Here is an 18,836-nt window from a genome sequence, read left to right as displayed (position 1 = left end):
CTTAAACTGTTCACACCAGTTTAAGCGAAATATTCGCACGAATGAAGCGAATTTTTAGCTTCGCGTTCATTTGTGTTTATTCGTACCTATCGCTAGGAACCAACCGTTTTTTTTCGTCTGCAACCATATCCGAAATAACAACTGTAAACAAATACGAAAACTGTAAACAAATACGAAAACGTCAGTGGCATCTCATCATTGATAAACTTTCGTGACAGTGTTTCTCAAACCTGGTCCTCGGGGACCCCCTGCCCTGCATGTTTTAGATGTTTCCTTCTTCCAACACACCTGATACAAACGAATGGGTCGTCATTAGGTTTCTGCAAAGCTTGATGACGACCCGTTCGTTTGAATCGTTGGAGAGTGAAAAATAAACCTCTTCAAGCTCCAGAAACTGTAGGGAGACCATGTTAAACCTCAACTAAGGATGAGTAATACATTACCCCTATTTTATCCAAATACAGCAGGCCTATGTGGTAGGAAGATCGAATAAGGTAAATTCATGGACATAATACATGGTATTTATTGGCAAACAAACACACATAATATTGATAATAGTAAAGCAAAAACAATAGTACAAAGTCAAAGCATTAAATTCTCATGGGACTCCTGTTAATATAGGGTACTGTATTGTATACAGTACATAATACATGAAGTATTCCGAAATACACACTGAGTTATATTTATAGACATGTATAAACAGAGAAATGTATCTAATACATGGAGATTGCAGAGGAAACAAACTGAAATTGTCCCACTAACCTTCACTCAGCAGAACGGATAAGTTAGGCTACAGCATTCAGTAAAATACTTGGATGTGTTTACATCTATTGATTAAGCACAAGCTTTTGCCCAAAGCAACGAACTGTATAAAAGTGAATATTTAGTGCATCAGATAATCCACAACTAGAAGCGCACAGCTGAGACTGTGTTTGTGTGGTCCACAAACTTCAACAACTTCAGAAGAATAAGGCAAAGCAATGTCCCTTTACAATAACTGATTCTGAGTTTCAGTGTTTTAAAAGATAACATCAAACAGAGCCAAATGTCAGTGTAGCCTACAGTTTGTGATTCAGCGTTAAACCTGGCCCAGCGATCAGAATCCTTAAGCAAGGCACTGTGTGCAGCGAGGCAGTGAGCAAGGTGCTGGGACCAGGTCAGAAGAAAGCACTCTTCCTCCTCTGTTCCAGCACCCAGCCGGACGGGTTCATGTCCAGCTTCAGCATGTTCAGGATCCAGGAGTCCTGCTGGGCACCCGCTATGAACTCATCCAGAGTTATGTGACCTGAGACCCACAGGAGAACCATGTTAGAACCGTGTTAGAACCGTGTTTGAACCGTGTTAGAACCGTGTTAGAACCGTAGCTGAAACCAAATCCTTCTGTCTGTCCGGATAAGTCTTACATGTGATCATGAGGAATTGATGAGAGTAAATATGCAGTATGATTCTGCATCATGCATCACTGTAAAATGTGTAACCATAAGCCCCTAAATATGTTATAACAGTACAGGAAGCAGGGGTGTGTGTGTGGGGGAGGAGTGGAACTGAGTTTGGTTGGGGGGGGGAGTTTGGTTGGGGGAGGCACAAAAAACTTGGAATGAACATTTGTTGAATGAAAAAACGGATTTAACAAAAATGGGAGGGATGGAGGGGAGAGGGTTTTATGGAGGGGGGCGGGAGGCGGTTTGCAATCTCTTCATGGGGCATCATTTGTATTGAGTGGAAGTGAAGTGTGACGCACCATCTCCATCCACGTCCACGCTCCTCAGGATCCTCTCACACACCTCGTCCACGCTCAGCTGCGGCTCACCCTGGTTCCTCATCGAGGTCTTCTTGATCCGGTAGATGCTCTGAAAGACCCCACAGAAACAACTCCGTCTGATGATGTTCTTGGATAACATGATAACGTTTGTCAGTCATCACAACTCGTGTGTGACCAAATGGACCTGGCTTACATAACACCACACCCTGGGAGCCCACACGTTTTGACAACTAAGTTACTTACTGACATTTCCATTACGTTATACCTAATTTGCATGACGAAGAAACTCTGAACATCGTGGCATTTCTGCATGTACATCGTAAAGGTGAGGATAAAATGTGGTGATATTAATAACTGTAGGCCTCATACAGGTTAACTGTGTAGATTTTTTTTACATGACCTCTCCATGACGTAAACAAGTTCAAATGCAAACTTAACGTTAATATTTCAAACCGTATTTTAAAACTGTTGTTATTTCCTTTCCTGCGTCTTCTTGAGTTGAAGTTAAAACCTCAGATTGCCCCCGTTTATTAAGCTGAAACACCAACAAGGATGTCGGTTTACTTACATCAATGATCGCCCGCAGTTCCTTTCTGTCCACATAGCCGTTTCCATCTTTATCATAAACCTTAAACGACCAGCGTAGTTTGTGTTCCAAGTCCCCACGAAAAACGAGATTCAACGCAGCCACAAACTCCAGGAAATCAATGGTGTTATCCTGCAAGAACATTCAACACATGAAACATCCAATTAAAATATCCCACTAGTGTTTTTGTCCTTTATAAATACCACATCATCTCACCCCGTTTTTGTCGAAAGCTCTGAACATGCCCTCCGCGTACTCTGAAACTTCCCCCGTGGGGTCCACGCCAAAAAAACGCTTGAACTCGTGAAGAAACAGAACCCCACTCGGACATTCCGTCACAAACTTTTTGTACATTTCCTGAAGCGCTTTCACCTCGATCTCCTGCTCATTCTGCTCAGTTGGCTGTGTTTGCCCCATTTTCGGCAGGCCGGCACTGCAGTCCTGCTGGCCCGGGCAGACGCTCTCCTGTGGGCTGAATGAGTGAACGGTGTTACATCATGGTAACACCTCCGCCGCTACAGCATTCATCAGGACAGCTTCACATATAAGGCAGGTGATTAGAGTAACTCCAGGACTTAAGTTTATTTGTGTTCTCGGTGTTTGGCGCCTTGCTTGGAGATGTGCTGGTGAGCCTGGTGTCATAAGAGAGATGTAGGCCTAGTTGGCAGCTCACTGGTGATAAAACCATTTCGGGTAACATGAGTAATACTACAACATGCAGTATTCTTTTTACTTCAGAGACGGTATTGATAGATTGTTTTGGTGCTGCTTTCATTGTTAAATGGCATGCGTATTTATATGTATTTATTATTTAAATTAATTAATATCTGTAAATAATGTCAGATAAGCCTACAAATATTTTGTCCTGCCTATAATATAGCTAATATAACCTCCCAAGCACACCCCAATTACTTTTCTAATAATTTCATGTATCTGTAATTGGTTCAGCTGGGTCTGAAATGGAGACTTCTGCAAACACACTTTGTAAGAGAATTAGACATAATAATGCTTAAGTGAATACCATCTCCCTGGTTTGAGTAACCAGTGAGAGGTTAGGGTGTGTACCTGCTCTTTGTATCTGTTCCTCCGTTTTCTGTCGTGTCACTTGTTCTGTATGTCACTTGTTCTGTATGTCACTTGTTCTGTATGGCACTTGTTCTGTATGTCACTTGTTCTGTATGTCACTTGTTCTGTATGGCACTTGTTCTGTATGGCACTTGTTCTGTATGTCACTTGTTCTGTATGGCACTTGTTCTGTACTTGTTTCCAGGCCTTTAAGGCAACAGGTTAATGGATTCCTTAAGTATAAGATCAAGATCAGGAGAAAACCTTAAAAACAAATAGAGAACCTGTCCGATATGGCATTGCTCCACTCCTCAGTATCAGTGCAGTTTGGTCAGCATAAAAAAGTACTTAGTATGTTCTCTGCAGTCTGCCTGGTAGGAGTGGTGTCCTCCATTAGCCCCCCCCCCCCCCCCCCCCCCCCCCCCCCCCCCCCCCCCCCCCCCCAGCCCCAGACTTACTTAAGAAGATCTTTATAACTCTAAACCTCCAGAGTTGGTATATCAAGGTCACTTAATAGGATTGCTCCAACGCAAGGATAATGAGCTAAACCTGGCTTGGGGCACAACCAGGACACCTCTTAGCTGTCTGCCTGATATCTGCCTTTAATCATGTCATATAATAATTATAATGTTAAATAATGTCTTATTTAGCATATGCTCATGTTAAACTACATGGGTGGGGGTCGGTTAATCTGTGACCTCTTGATCTCTAATCTAGTGCCCCGCACCAACCCCAACTGTCTATAGGATTGACTGGTTCTGTTAGCAACTCAAACTTGATTGATGTTCAGACTCTATATATAGTGTGGTCAGGCCTTCCTTCCTCTAATCCAGACCTGTGGTCAGTTACAAGGAAATACTGTGTGAATACTGTAGACATACACATCATAAAGGGTTTGGCAGGATAGGCACTCACACAAGTGGAGTAAGGAAATGTCTTTATAGTCAGCTTGAAGGATATTGTAAAAACTTTTATAATGACTAGGATTCCACACGTCGTGATCTGGAAAAAACATCATACTGTTGTAATTATGAAGATGGTTAATGATTATGGACTTAAAGATACTTGTAATCACTATTTGGTATATGCTGTATTATTGGAAACTATATTATTACAATTTACAAGTTATATTAGTGGAAACCAGATGCAAAGCTGTTGGCTGATTATTGTTATCCCTAAACAATGGTAGGAGACATGAAGCCCAAAATATAAAGTTTAAATAATTAAAGGATGAATGGGGAAGAGGAGCATGTGTATGCTTTCATAAAGGACCAGGATGCATAGCTGTAACTTATGAGACATATTTGTGGCATTACGCCCAGAAGCCTAATGCAGCTGGCTGTTCAAGGTCAGAAAGAGCCTAAATTGGAAGAAGTGTCTATGTAGGAAAGTACCTGTTTTGAATCCCCTGAGACAAGGGATCCACTTTGTAAGATTACCTAATGTCAATGTAACCAACAAACATCGTACCATATCAACATACAATGGGGAGAAGACTATACAAGTTAAATTGTCCGGAGAAAACTTCAGTCTGGTCCCGGGATCACTTCGCATCAACCCTGCTGAGTTCCAATGCTGTTTTTTAAATTTTAAGAATTGACTGAAGACGTACACAACATTTGTGTCATCAGTACTTACACTTGTAGTTAATATTATTCCATAGGTATTTACACTTCTGTTCACCTGTGTAACACCATGTTAGCGGTAGAATCTAGTTAATAATTTTTTAGGGGTGGAAATCTTTTGGTACCTCTAGATTCAATTCTTGGGGTCACAAATCGATTTACAAATTTTAGCAATTTTTTTATAAAAGAAATAATGTTTATATATATATATATATATATATATATTATATATATATATATATATATAAAAACATAAAAATAAAATCATTTTTTTACATTTGTGAATCGATGTGAATTGCTAGAAGACTGAATTGCAATTCAAATGTGTATCGATTTTTCCCCCACCCCTAGAATTTTTTTTAGTACCACCAAAATAAAACAGTTGAGGATTAAATGGGATTTCAGTTTGATGTTTGTGGAATTTTATTTTGAAATGGGAAGCAATTGAAAACTGTCTTCCTGTCATGAATGTTGAAGACCAATGTAACCGTTACAGACGGATCTTTTACACAAAATACACGCCTGGAAGTGTGGTCTAACGAGACAGACGAGGACTCGGGTCTCCATGACAACGTGGACGTGTCCAGGCCACATTCACCACAAGGGCAAAATAAAACACTTCTGGACACCAACAGGAAATTAACAAGCATCGCTTCATTCAAGTAACCAGAGCAACCAGGTTAAACTTGTCTCCTGCCCCCCTTTGGCCGCCCCCCCCTCCCTCTCCCCCCCCCTCCCCCCCCCCAGCAGCAGAGAGGTTCCCATCCCCACGTGGTTTCAGACAGATACACCAACGCTTGGCAGCTGCAGAACAGCAGTGGTTCCAGGCGACCAGAGCATTGTGATCTGACATCCACCTGGACATCCACCTGGACATCCATCTGGACATCCATCTGGACATCCATCTGGACATGCATGTATGACTCCAGTATAACAGTTTAAGAGATGGGCAGAGCTTGGTTTTACATGGGTACAGTGTTGGTCATTCAATGCGAAACATGCCTGTTTTACAAAAGCTGAAAAACATACAATTTAAAAGATTCTCATAACAAAACATTGGCTTTAAAAATAGACCATTATGTATATACACACACATCTATATATTCATTAAAACAATTACAAACTTCATATACAATTTAGGCCATTTTTAAGGTTGATTCAACTTCAACCAAATGATACATGTCCGTTTGACCTTTCCCTCTTTAAGGCAGCCTGAGTCGGTAGGAAAAAAAGATTAAAAAAACTCAAAAGAACATGACAGGTGAGTCAGTCCAGTCCCGCGTTTCCCTTTATAATAGTGCTCCTTCTCAAAACAAATACTAAATAAAAACACCTTTAAAAGATTCAAATATAAATAAGCTTCAACTCGTTGGTCCAAAACCAGATAGTAGCTGCGTGGTTTCAACTGTGGCACTAACCCTCCTGACCCCTGACCCCTGACCCCAAGGTCAGACGACGTCCGGGTGGCTGAACAGGTCCCGTCCGGAGAGGTGCTGCTGGCTCCAGTCGCCCTGGGGCGTCTTGACAAGCCCACAGCAGCGCAGCTGGAAGAACGAGGCCAGGTTCCTCCCCACCCCCTGACTGCAAAATCAGAAGGATTTTATTCGCCATGAGTGTTTGCACAAACAAGGAATTTACTTTGGCAGGGAGGTGCATACATTAAACATATAGGAATATTGAAACTTAAATATGTGGACTAACTATACAAAAGGAGCAAAGTCTAGCTAATACTAAGGGGGTCTAGATAATACTAAGGGGAATAAAATATAAAATATAAGTATTATATTTTACAATTTAAAATAATTTTTCAATCTAACCTAAAAATACAGATAGTGCAAGAGAACGATACAATAGCGCAAATTGCAATGTACAGGGTGTCATTGTGCAGATCGTGATTTACAGTCATTTAAAGAGGGGGGAGGAAGGACACAGAGATATAGAGACACACACATACTCGGTTGTTAAAACAGCAAATATGTCCCCCGCCTACATTTAATTAAGAAAATGACATTTAAAGGCCACCTCCAAACAGCCGTCCCACCTACATCTGAAAACAACCCTCCGCCCTTGGAGGGATGAGTGAGCAGGTTGGAAACCCCCTGGGACCCTGACTGAGAAGACTTACTTGTAGGGGTTCTGCCTGAGAGAGATGGGATGTGGGACTTTCTTCTGGTAGAACATGAGGTTGGTCTTCTCTGCTGTGGTCAGGCCGTAGAACGCTATCTGGTCGGAGGAAGACACAGACACGCCCATTCAAAGAACTGACGCATAACTGCGCCTCACACACTCTCCACACACTCTACAACAAACACCCCCACACACCCCTCCCTCTCTCACTCCCACCTGGTGCAGCTGCAGCAGCAGGGTGATGGAGGCCCAGGTGGTGTGGAAGAGGGCCAGGCAGCCAACCCCCAGCACCCAGGGAGAGCAGCTCAGCAGCTGGGCGGCAGTGCTCCACAGCCCCGCCTCCTGGTAATGCAGGGGACAGTGCGTCCCCCAGTCTGCAGGGCACAAACACATGACCGTGTAGGTTAGGGCTGGGCGGTCTGGCCTCGAACATACCTCACGGGACCCCAGCGAGTCACTCACAGGACAGACACCCGTAGAACATCCAGACTCCCAGCAGAGTGAGGGAGAGGAGGAAGAGGAGGAAGAAGTGATGGTTCCTGGCACCTGAGCAGAGAGACATGGACATGTCATCAGCTGGACCCAACGGACTAAAGCACAACCGTTCAGGACGATGAATGATTCATGTGAATAGCATGACCCTTGACCTATGCAGCCGTTGATCCACACAGAGTGATGGTCCTGCCTCGCCACACACGCGTCACAGACGTGGCAGTGATTGGCTCTCACAGGCTTCTTGATCTGCATACGAAACACAACCAACCATTCAGCTGTCACCTATCTGGAGTTGTATCTTCTTCAGACAACCGCCTGGTGGTCCCACCTCTCAAGACCGCCCGGTCCCAGCACAAGCTCTTCTCCTGCCTGGCACCCCAGTGGTGGAATCAACTCCCCACCTCCATCAGAGACACTGACTGTCTCTCCACCTTCAAGAGAAGGCTCAAGACGCACTTGTTCCGGGAGTACAATGGTACTTAGGAATGGTTTGCTGAACCCAACGCTAGTTTCCTTAAGGTTCACAATGACTCTTGCTTAGACTGTTGCTCTTGTTGGTTAGTGGTAGCTGATTTAAACTGTTGTATTCTTTTTTTTAGTTAATCCTATTTGTATTGCTTTCCTACAGGTCCACCTGCACTTAGAGATTAATGTTGTGTAATTTTAACTTGTTTAACTACATGCTCTTATGGTTTCTTCCCTTTAGCACTATTTTTTGGTTGTTCACAATATGTACTTCTTGTTTTTGACTACCCGCAATGCTGTGGGGCCATCTTGTTGTTATTATCAGTGACCTATGCACTTTGTGAAGCTCTCTCTTGGAAGTCGCTTTGGATAAAAGCGTCTGCTAAATGAATAAATGTAAATGTAATGTATCTGGCTCATGCTTCACAGATTGCAGACGCGCCACGCAAAGGTGACAGCGTAGGGATACTTACCATACAGGAAGTGCAGAATATTCTGGGATCCAAGCAGCCTGCCTCCGCCAGAACCACTATATTCTTTGGGCACAGATCTGGCCAATTAGATGCTTCCACGTAGCTAATTAACATATTCACAGAAGGACTACGAGCTTGGCTGTAGTTAGAACTATAATCTATAAAACATTACAGATCTACCCCTCCCACCCGACCCTGATCCTCCATGCACTCATATCCTCACCATCTTCTTCTCCTCCTCGGTGGCTCTGACAGTACCAGGGTCGGTCCTGCAGGAGCGGAGGTAGTAGTACAGCAGCGCTGAGGCGTTCAGCGTGAACAGCACCTGCACGACGGCACTAGGACCATGTGGACGCCAGGGGTCAAGGAGCAGCAACGAGCCCTCACACAACTAACATTACCATGAGTCACACATGAAGACATAAACCTGTCATTCGTCTTGTAACAAGCTAACTATCCGATCGCTCGTGTGGGTGGAGGGAGTTTAACAATATAACTGTTACACCAGTCCTGTTAAGCCTTTGGTAAGCTACCACGTCATACTGCTGGTAAGCTACCACGTCATACTATTGGTAAGCTACCATGTCATACTGTTGGTAAGCTACCATGTCATCCTGTTGCTAAGCTACCATGTCATGCTGCTGTTGAGATGGCTTGGCACTGACATACTGTTTGTCCCAGATAAAGGTGTCAGCTGAATGAATGAAGAGCCAGTGTGAGGAGGAGGAGCAGGAGGAGGAGGAGGAGGAGGAGCAGGAGGACGAGGAGGAGGAGGAGGAGCAGGAGGAGGAGCAGGAGGAGGAGGAGGAGGAGCAGGAGGACGAGGACGAGGAGGAGGAAGAGGAAGGAGGAGGAGGAGCAGGAGGAGGAGGAGCAGGAGGAGGAGGAAGGAGGAGCAGGAGCAGTAGCAGGAGGAAGGATATCAGGCAGGAACCACAGGCACCAGGTCACCAGCATCCAGAACACAGACGCCATGAGAGACGCCGCAGGAATCAGGGACAGCATGGTGTGGTTCATCACCTTCCTGCTCACACACACACACACACACACACACACACACACACACACACACACACACACACACACACACAGACAGACAGAAGGAGAACAAAGTCATCTACTGTTGGCATCCACTGTTCTCCTGTGTTCCGACAAGCCTGGTCGCTCAGTTGTACGCTCAGCTTATGTCAAATGTAGTAAATTCAGTACTCAACAATTCCTTATGTAAATTAAGTATTCAGGAATTCATTGAATAAATTAACTATTCAGGTATTGATGAGGTAAATGACATATCCAGGTGTGGCAGTATTGTGAGAGGGGCCAGGTGTGGCAGTATCCAGGTGTGGCAGTATTGTGAGAGGGGCCAGGTGTGGCAGTACTCAGGTGAGGCAGTATTGTGAGGGGCCAGGTGTGGCAGTACTCGGGTGAGGTGTGAGAGGGGCCAGGTGTGGCAGTACTCAGGTGAGGCAGTATTGTGAGGGGCCAGGTGTGGCAGTACTCAGGTGAGGTGTGAGAGGGGCCAGGTGTGGCAGTACTCAGGTGAGGTGTGAGAGGGGCCAGGTGTGGCAGTACTCAGGTGAGGTGTGAGAGGGGCCAGGTGTGGCAGTACTCAGGTGAGGTGTGAGAGGGGCCAGGTGTGGCAGTACTCAGGTGAGGTGTGAGAGGGGCCAGGTGTGGCAGTACTCAGGTGAGGTGTGAGAGGGGCCAGGTGTGGCAGTACTCAGGTGAGGTGTGAGAGGGGCCAGGTGTGGCAGTACTCAGGTGAGGTGTGAGAGGGGCCAGGTGTGGCAGTACTCAGGTGAGGTGTGAGAGGGGCCAGGTGTGTGGTACCTGCAGAACAGGTTGACCCCGGCCAGCACACAGCCCAGCAGGAGACTCTTGAGCAGCCAGGAGTCAGAGCTCCAGTCCAGGATGACGCCCACACTGCCCAACACCACCACACACAGCAGGAACTGCACACACACCTGGGGAGGAGGAGGGGGTTATACACACTGCACACACTGCAGACACTGCACACACTGCAGACACTGCAGACACTGCACACACACCCGGGGAGGAGGAGGAGGAGGGGGTTATACACACTGCACACACTGCAGACACTGCAGACACTGCACACACACCCGGGGAGGAGGAGGAGGAGGGGGTTATAAGGGATCTGAATTTGGTTCTTCAGCAATCCCTAGATTCTGTTGCTCCACTCAAACCAAGGAAAAGAATAGACAAGAAACTGGCTCCATGGTATTCAGAGGAAACCCGCACTCTCAAGAGGTCCACTAGAAAATTAGAGCGTAAGTGGCGTACCACTAAATTGGAGGTTTTCCGCCTGGCCTGGAAGGACAGCCAAATAGAGTACAAGCAAGTCCTCATCAGGTCCAGATCAGAATATTTCTCTAAGTTGATTAGTAAGAACAAACACAACACTAAGTTCCTATTTGATACTGTTGCAAAACTCACTAAGAAAAGTACACTCTGTGTTAGTTCAGATCTCTCTCCCAATGATTTCTTAGATTTCTTTGACCAAAAAATCTATGCAATAAGGGACAAACTACAGACTAGTCCTGGAGGAGTGGCCATCAACACTGATTTTCCCTCTGTACCCAGCATTCTGCATGTTGAGACTCTCACTCACTTTAACCCTATTTCTATGGAAGCATTCATCAAGCTGATAGATTCCTCGAAACCCACTAGCTGCCTTCTCGATCCCCTCCCTGCCAAACTTTGTAGGGAACTTCTCCATATTATTGGACCGCCCATGCTTAGTATTATTAATGAATCTCTTGTAACTGGACAAGTCCCTGACGATTTCAAACAAGCTATTATCAAGCCCCTTCTTAAAAAACCAAACCTGGATCCAGGTTGTCTTAGCAATTACAGGCCCATTTCAAATTTGCCATCTCTCTCCAAAATTTTGGAAAAAGCTGTGGCAAAACAGCTCACTGAGCACCTCTCCTCAAATCAGCTCTATGAACCTCTCCAGTCTGGATTTCGTCTTCACCACAGCACTGAAACTGCATTAGCCAAGGTAGTCAATGATCTATTATTAGCCTCTGACGCGGGCTTTAGCTCTGTCCTTGTTCTTCTAGACCTAAGTGCAGCTTTTGACACTGTAGATCATGAGATTCTCCTGGAACGTATGGAGAACTATGTTGGGATTTCTGGTACTTCACTTCAGTGGTTCAGATCGTATCTATCTGATAGATCACAATATGTCCACTATGATGGTTGCTCATCCAGGAGCTCCATTGTAAAATACGGAGTACCACAGGGTTCAGTTTTAGGCCCTCTGTTATTTTCACTCTATATGTTGCCTTTAGGAAACATAATTAGAAGTTTTGGGGTAGATTTTCACTGCTATGCAGATGATACTCAGCTATACATGTCTATAAAGCCGGAGAATTTCCACATGCTATGGAAACCTGTGTTTCCGGGTTGAAAACTTGGATGACTGCAAATTTCCTTCTTCTTAATTCGGATAAAACCGAGGTTCAAATTTTTGGTCCGAAAAAACACCGAAATAATTTATCCCATCTAACCTTAGACTTAGACGGCGTCAAAGTATCTCAAAGCCAGCTGGTAAAAAATCTGGGAGTCACAATGGACCCAGACCTTTCATTTGAGTACCATATTAAGCAAATCACCAGAACAGCATTTTTCCATCTACGTAATATTGCCAAAATACGAAAATTCCTCTCAAAGGATGATGCTGAAAAACTAATACATGCTTTTGTTACGTCCCGATTGGACTACTGCAATGTGTTGTTCTCTGGCCTCCCAATTACCTACCTAAAAAACTTACAGCGGGTGCAAAATGCTGCTGCTAGACTATTGACTAAAACTAGAAAGTTTGATCATATAACATCGACTCTTATCTCTTTACACTGGCTCCCTATCCAAGCCAGAGCTGATTTCAAAGTTCTACTACTAACTTACAAATCTCTGCATGGATTGGCACCACTGTACCTCTCCGGTCTCCTTGCACCCTATTGCCCCGCAAGGTCTCTAAGATCTCAAAATGCCGGCTATCTGGTAATACCCAAAGTTAAGAAAAAACTGCTGGAGGTAGGGCGTTCTCATATAGAGCACCTCTTCTTTGGAACAAATTACCCATCTCAATTAAGGAAGCTGATACTGTCTCGACATTTAAAACTAGATTAAAAACGTTCTTGTTTAGTCAATTCTATGATTGTTAAAGGGAAGTATGTGTGTACTTTCTATGTAAACCTGGGATGTGTGCTTGCCTATGTGTGTATCACATGTAACTTTTAAATTTTAATTATAGCTTATGTTCACATTGCCCAGCTAGATGTTACAAATAAAGTAAACCTGTTACTGTATATTGTTAGTATTATTATTATTATAGTTCCGTTGCTGTATATTGTTACTGTTATAGTTTTTATTACTAGTTGGAGACAACGGGGGACTGGCTGTTTTCATCCTTATTCGTATAAGTATAACCTACTTTAGAGTTCTTTCCCCTGGAACAGATTTCATGTTCCAACTGAGGGGGGCTGTCGTTGTTTTGGTGTGTGGGGCTGCATCAAATACCCTTTTTGCTCTGTTAAATTGCTGCACTAGTCCACACTTGACCGGTGGGGATCTCATTCTATTTTGACTGTAACTGTTAGCTGCTCCTGGCATTCTCTAATCCCTGCTCTCCTCTCTGTCCCCCCCCCACACATTCCCTGTGGTGTGGGGGGTTTGAGCTGTCAGGACCTGCTTGGTCGTCGGTCTGCCAACGCTGAACCAGGTCGTCACCCGGAATCCAGTCTCCATGACGGCCAACAGCGAGTTTCCCGGTCCCATCCAACGTCTATAAAGCCGAACAATGGATTTTGGTGTTTCAAAACCCATTGACACTGTATGACTATGTTTAGCTTGTGTTCTGCTCCTCTCTCTTACCAACCGTCTCTGGAGGAGGGGATCCCTCTCTGAATTGCTCCTCCCAAGGTTTCTTCCATTTTTTCTCCCGGTGGGAGTTTTTCTGGGAGTTTTTCCTTGTCTTCCTTGAGGGTTTAGGTTGGTTGAGGGGCAGTTCTATGGGCGCATGTGAAGCCCTCTGTGACATGCTTGCGTGTAAAAAGGGCTATACAAATAAATTTGATTTGATTTGATTTGATTTGAGTTATACACACTGCACACACTGCACAGACACCCGGGGAGGAGGAGGAGGGGGTTATACACACTGCACACACTGCACACACTGCACACACTCTACACACTCTACACACACCCGGGGAGGAGGAGGAGGGGGTTATACACACTGCACACACTGCACACACACCCGGGGAGGAGGAGGAGGAGGGGGTTATACACACTGCACTCACTGCACACACTGCACACACACCCGGGGAGGAGGAGGAGGGGGTTATACACACTGCACACACTGCACACACTGCACACACTGCACACACTCTACACACACCCGGGGAGGAGGAGGAGGGGGTTATACACACTGCACACACTGCACACACACCCGGGGAGGAGGAGGAGGAGGGGGTTATACACACTGCACACACACCCGGGGAGGAGGAGGGGGTTATACACACTGCACACACACCTGGGGAGGAGGAGGGATGATACAGTATTTATCAGATTCTCAATGGGTGTGATGGGGTGAGTGTGAGGGTATGTGTGTGTGTGTGAGGGTGTGTAAGCAAGTGTGTGTGTGTGTAGCCTGTATCTAGTGTGTGTGTGAGAGTGTGTGTGTACCCTGTATCTGTGCAGCAGGCGTAGACAGCGGGAGCTGGAGCGGAGGCGGTCCAGTCTGACCAGGTTCAGGGTGTGGACCAGCAGGGGGCTGTTCACCTGGTGGGCCAGCTCCAGGGGGGTGTGGCCCTGGACACACACACACACAGGTAAACATACACACACAGGTAAACATACACACACATGAAACAGAATGTGTAGTGTATGTGTGAGAAAGAGGGAGAGTTTGTCTGTGTGTGTGAGAGAGGTGTGAGTGTGTAAAACAGAGTGTGTGTGTTCCACTAACGTTGCTGTTCTCTGCGTCCACGCTGGCGCCGGCCTCCAGCAGGACGTGTGCTGCGTCCACGTTCCCTGCCAGCACGGCACAGTGCAGCGCTGTGTTCCTGCTCTGGTCCACCGCGCTCACCGACGCATTACACTTCACCAGGAAGCTGCTGGGCTCCGGCCTGCCACGACACACAGGTTCAACACACTACAACTTTATTATCCAAACAGGACGGAAGCATTTCACTGCCCATCAAAAAGATTACCTCATTAGGTTCCGTACATTGTTCATTCACTAAAGAGGTTCTAGATTTATGTTGTACACTCACAAAAGGTTTTCTACATTCATTTAGTATATTCACTAAAACCTTAAATGGTATTAATACATTCACTCCAAATGTACCAACAGTATACTTTGTGTTTGGAAGTCCTTCTAGCACACTAATCTAACGGAGGTTTGATCACGTCTTGGTGAAGCGACTGTCGGGGGATTTCAAACCAACCCTAACCCTAGTGTTCTATCCCAGACACATGCCTAGGGAAGAGAAAGGGTCCAACTCTTCAACAGCGTGGAGTGTTCTCTCTCTGATGTGACAGATTAAAACGTTACCCGATGATCTTCTGTGCTGCCAGCATCAGTGGGGTCTGTCCATTGGTGTCAGGCAGGTCCACCTCCTGCCCCCCCACAGAAACATGATCCTCGTCAACAACAGCTCCACTCAAGGAGGGTGTTAGAGAACATTCAAATGTATCCACTGGCTCGACCTCTGTAGACCTCGACACAGGTCACAGACCAGGTCACAGATTCAGGTGGAGCTCAGTATCATTTAACTGCAGATCAAGAGGTCTCTGGTTCAAATCCCACCCCTGCCGCCCTCCCTTTCATACATCTCTTTGGATGAATAAAACATGACAGTAAATGTTCTGTGACAGACCTGTCCCTTGGCCATGAGGTAGGCAGCGATGGGCATGTGCTGGAAGAGGACGGCCAGGTGGAGGCTTCGGTAGCCCTCGCCGTCCGGCAGCGAGGGGTCGGCGCCGTAACGCAGCAGCTGGATCACCATGGAGAGGTGGCCCTGCCTGGAGACACACACAGAGCCACGTCGTCAAGGAGACCGCGTCGTCAAGGAGACCACGCCGTCGTCAAGGAGACCACGCCGTCGTCAAGGAGACCACGCCGTCGTCAAAGAGACCACGCCGTCTGTAATCAGCCTCTGTTCTACATACTGTGTCTCTTTAACAAGCATGCATTTAACAAGTGTTGCCTAACTGAAAATACTAATGTAACACTGAAAAAGAGACTGTGTATACAATTATCCTCTAACCATTCCAAATAGCATCGTACTTACGTTTCTAAGAATCAAAAGGAAGTGGAAAAGCACCCATAAATCAAGTAAAAATGCCAACTGAATGATAAACATGTAAACACAGCAAACCCCACCTTATGGCCCAGTGCATTGGTGTGGAGTTCAGGTCACCACCAAGCTGGTCTATGACAGCCCCTTTAGACATGTAGTACCTTCAGAGAAACACAAGACACCATCGAACAAAGAACATCACAATAATGACTCATGTTCATAATACTGACATCATATCCTCTAAACTTGCACAACCTGCGTGACAACATCCAGTATGATAAATAAAGACATGAACATGCACTACGAGATCAAGTTTGCTGAGCGAAGACCTGAGGACAATGTCAGGTGTGTTAGTGTTAAGATGCTAGCTGCTAACTCCTGATCCAGGTGTGTGTTAGTGTTGAGGTGCTAGCTGCTAGCTCCTGATCCAGGTGTGTGTTAGTGTTGAGGTGTAGCTGCTAGCTCCTGATCCAAGTGTGTGTTAGTGTTGAGGTGCTAGCTGCTAGCTCCTGATCCAGGTGTGTGTTAGTGTTGAGGTGCTAGCTGCTAGCTCCTGATCCAGGTGTGTGTTAGTGTTGAGGTGCTAGCTGCTAGCTCCTGATCCAGGTGTGTGTTAGTGTTGAGGTGCTAGCTGCTAGCTCCTGATCCAGGTGTATGTTAGTGTTGAGGTGCTAGCTGCTAGCTCCTGATCCAGGTGTGTGTTAGTGTTGAGGTGCTAGCTGCTAGCTCCTGATCCAGGTGTGTGTTAGTGTTGAGGTGCTAGCTGCTAGCTCCTGATCCAGGTGTATGTTAGTGTTGAGGTGCTAGCTGCTAGCTCCTGATCCAGGTGTATGTTAGTGTTGAGGTGCTAGCTCCTGATCCAGGTGTATGTTAGTGTTGAGGTGCTAGCTCCTGATCCAGGTGTATGTTAGTGTTGAGGTGCTAGCTCCTGATCCAGGTGTATGTTAGTGTTGAGGTGCTAGCTCCTGATCCAGGTGTATGTTAGTGTTGAGGTGCTAGCTCCTGATCCAGGTGTATGTTAGTGTTGAGGTGCTAGCTCCTGATCCAGGTGTGTGCTCCTTACTTGACCACTTCAGTTCTGTTGTTGATGGCAGCCCAGTGCAGCAGGGACACGTTCTCCTTGTCTGGCTGCCTGACGTCGTACCCGGCCTCCACCAGCTCCTTACAGCGCTCCAGGATCCCAAACCTGCACAGGGCCAACACAGCAGCAGCTCAGTGGTACAGTAACTGACTGGAGATTGTAAAATTGCAGGTTCGAATCCCCCCCACCACCACCATCTGTATGTCGCTTTGAATGAAAGTCAAAGCGTCTGCTAAATCAACATTGTCATTATCATCATCTGTGAAACTGCAAGGTGTTCTCTGACGCATTGAACAGGAAGAAGAGAGTGTTTGGCTGACATTCTGTTTTGACAGTTTAGAAATGTGTTCCTGTTTCATAAAGCATTCCACTGCATCGCTTTGTGTTAACTGGCAGTGTGACTACATCAACCACATTCTGCATGACCCCTTTAAATCACAAGAAGGAGTTTGAACTCTTCCCTACAACAGCCCAGGTTTTATTGACATGGAGCAAACAAAAAACTGTAGTAGTGTATATAAGTGCATACACATACCTAGGATATACCCATGTTGGGAAACTAGTGACCTCACCACAGATAGCGTATGTGCTGCTTGTCATTTGAGTATGGCTCAATAAAGGGTTTGGCTGCAGATAAGGTTCAAATACCCCCCGTGCATTGCTTTGGATAAAGGTGTTACTGATTACATGACTTGACGGCATTAGAGAAGTAAATCAAACCTACTGTGTAGCTTTCACAATATCCCAGCTGCTGCTCTCGTCCATGTGTGACCGTTTCTTGGGTTGTTGCATCGGGTCCATCATCTGGTCTGCCCTGGCACCAAACTGGCCATGGAACCCCGGCATTAGCTCGTGTGTTGGCCCACTAAACCCCTGCATCTTGGGCCCGTGGCTGTGCCCCCCGTGTCCGTGGCAACTTTCACCCATGTGGCTGTGTGAATGGCCCTGGGTGGCACACAACGGAAAACGAGCATTATTCTACACAAGCGCTAAATTCTGCCTATTCTTTCTATCCATGGGATTTCTATATACAGAATCGGCGTGTCGCTTAGCATAAAAGCGTCTGTTAATAGAATTCAATTCCCGTTATTATCTAATTTCCAAGCCTAGCAGTACACGTCCTGGTGAAAGTTAGTTTATTTGATCAAACATATAGATGTTATTAAAGTGAGGATGGACAAGCTAGCTGCCACATCAAGTTTCGTCCTGTGTTGCAGGGCTGTCATCCTGTGAGGCTTGTAGGTTTAGTAATTATTTGCTCCTTGACTGGACTAGTTATGCTGTTAGCATTATCGATACTACCAGCAGTGCCAAGGGTTGTGTGCAGCTAACTAACGATAACGATGTTAATGATGTCTACCAGCAGGATTGTATACACCAAGCTACTGGTAGTAGCTTTCATCTTTTTCGCTGTTAGCTTGGCAAGTGCTAGCTACTGTACCGTTTATTTTGTTTCCAAAATATACGCATACTAAATTAATGTAAAGGAAACTTACAACGTTGTCTCCTCTCCAATCCATGTTGACAGAAACGAAACCGATGTACTCCTTCTTGCTCCGGTAGCTAACCAGCTGACCGAATACACTTCCTTCTTAAATTCAACTTCCTGGTTGAGCAAGAATGGATTTGATTGGGTCAACACAGTTAGCCCCACCCCTATGACTTCCTTTAAAAACAATATAGTATTTTTTTAAATTGTCTGTCCTATTTTCTGTCTTAATATCTGTCCCGCTTTGGAAGTAGGGCTAAGGCCGATATACCTCTACAGTAGTTGGTCAACATGTTTTTGTTAAGCTATCGTAGCCTAGGTAACCAGGGCCTTGTGTTAT

At 45.6% G+C, this 18,836-nt stretch overlaps 2 protein-coding genes across 2 annotated transcripts; both read right to left on the bottom strand.

The window, feature by feature from the left end:
- Nucleotides 1–513: 513 nt before the first annotated feature.
- LOC124481891 (guanylyl cyclase-activating protein 2-like) lies at nt 514–2,874 on the bottom strand. The gene is made up of 4 exons (XM_047042173.1): nt 2,565–2,874; nt 2,331–2,480; nt 1,742–1,850; nt 514–1,285 (listed from the first exon to the last, which is right to left on the bottom strand). The coding sequence occupies exons 1-4, from the start codon at nt 2,763–2,765 to the stop codon at nt 1,158–1,160; spliced, it is 588 nt and encodes a 195-aa protein (XP_046898129.1). The 5' UTR covers nt 2,766–2,874; the 3' UTR covers nt 514–1,157.
- Nucleotides 2,875–5,761: 2,887 nt separating this feature from the next.
- On the bottom strand, nt 5,762–18,600 carry zdhhc13 (zinc finger DHHC-type palmitoyltransferase 13). The gene is made up of 17 exons (XM_047042566.1): nt 18,504–18,600; nt 17,732–17,952; nt 16,990–17,112; nt 16,010–16,087; nt 15,504–15,648; nt 15,179–15,243; nt 14,591–14,750; nt 14,308–14,433; nt 10,429–10,562; nt 9,522–9,622; nt 8,822–8,946; nt 8,599–8,661; nt 7,813–7,906; nt 7,628–7,711; nt 7,382–7,539; nt 7,164–7,261; nt 5,762–6,619 (listed from the first exon to the last, which is right to left on the bottom strand). Exons 1-17 carry the CDS (start codon nt 18,525–18,527, stop codon nt 6,487–6,489), a joined length of 1,932 nt encoding a protein of 643 aa, XP_046898522.1. The 5' UTR covers nt 18,528–18,600; the 3' UTR covers nt 5,762–6,486.
- Between the last annotated feature and the right edge of the window lie 236 nt (nt 18,601–18,836).

This window comes from Hypomesus transpacificus, chromosome 19 (genome assembly GCF_021917145.1).
Source record: "Hypomesus transpacificus isolate Combined female chromosome 19, fHypTra1, whole genome shotgun sequence".
Classification (NCBI taxonomy): Eukaryota; Metazoa; Chordata; class Actinopteri; order Osmeriformes; family Osmeridae; genus Hypomesus; species Hypomesus transpacificus.
Note: the sequence above shows the minus strand (reverse complement) of the source record. Positions and strands in the feature narration are given on the sequence as shown.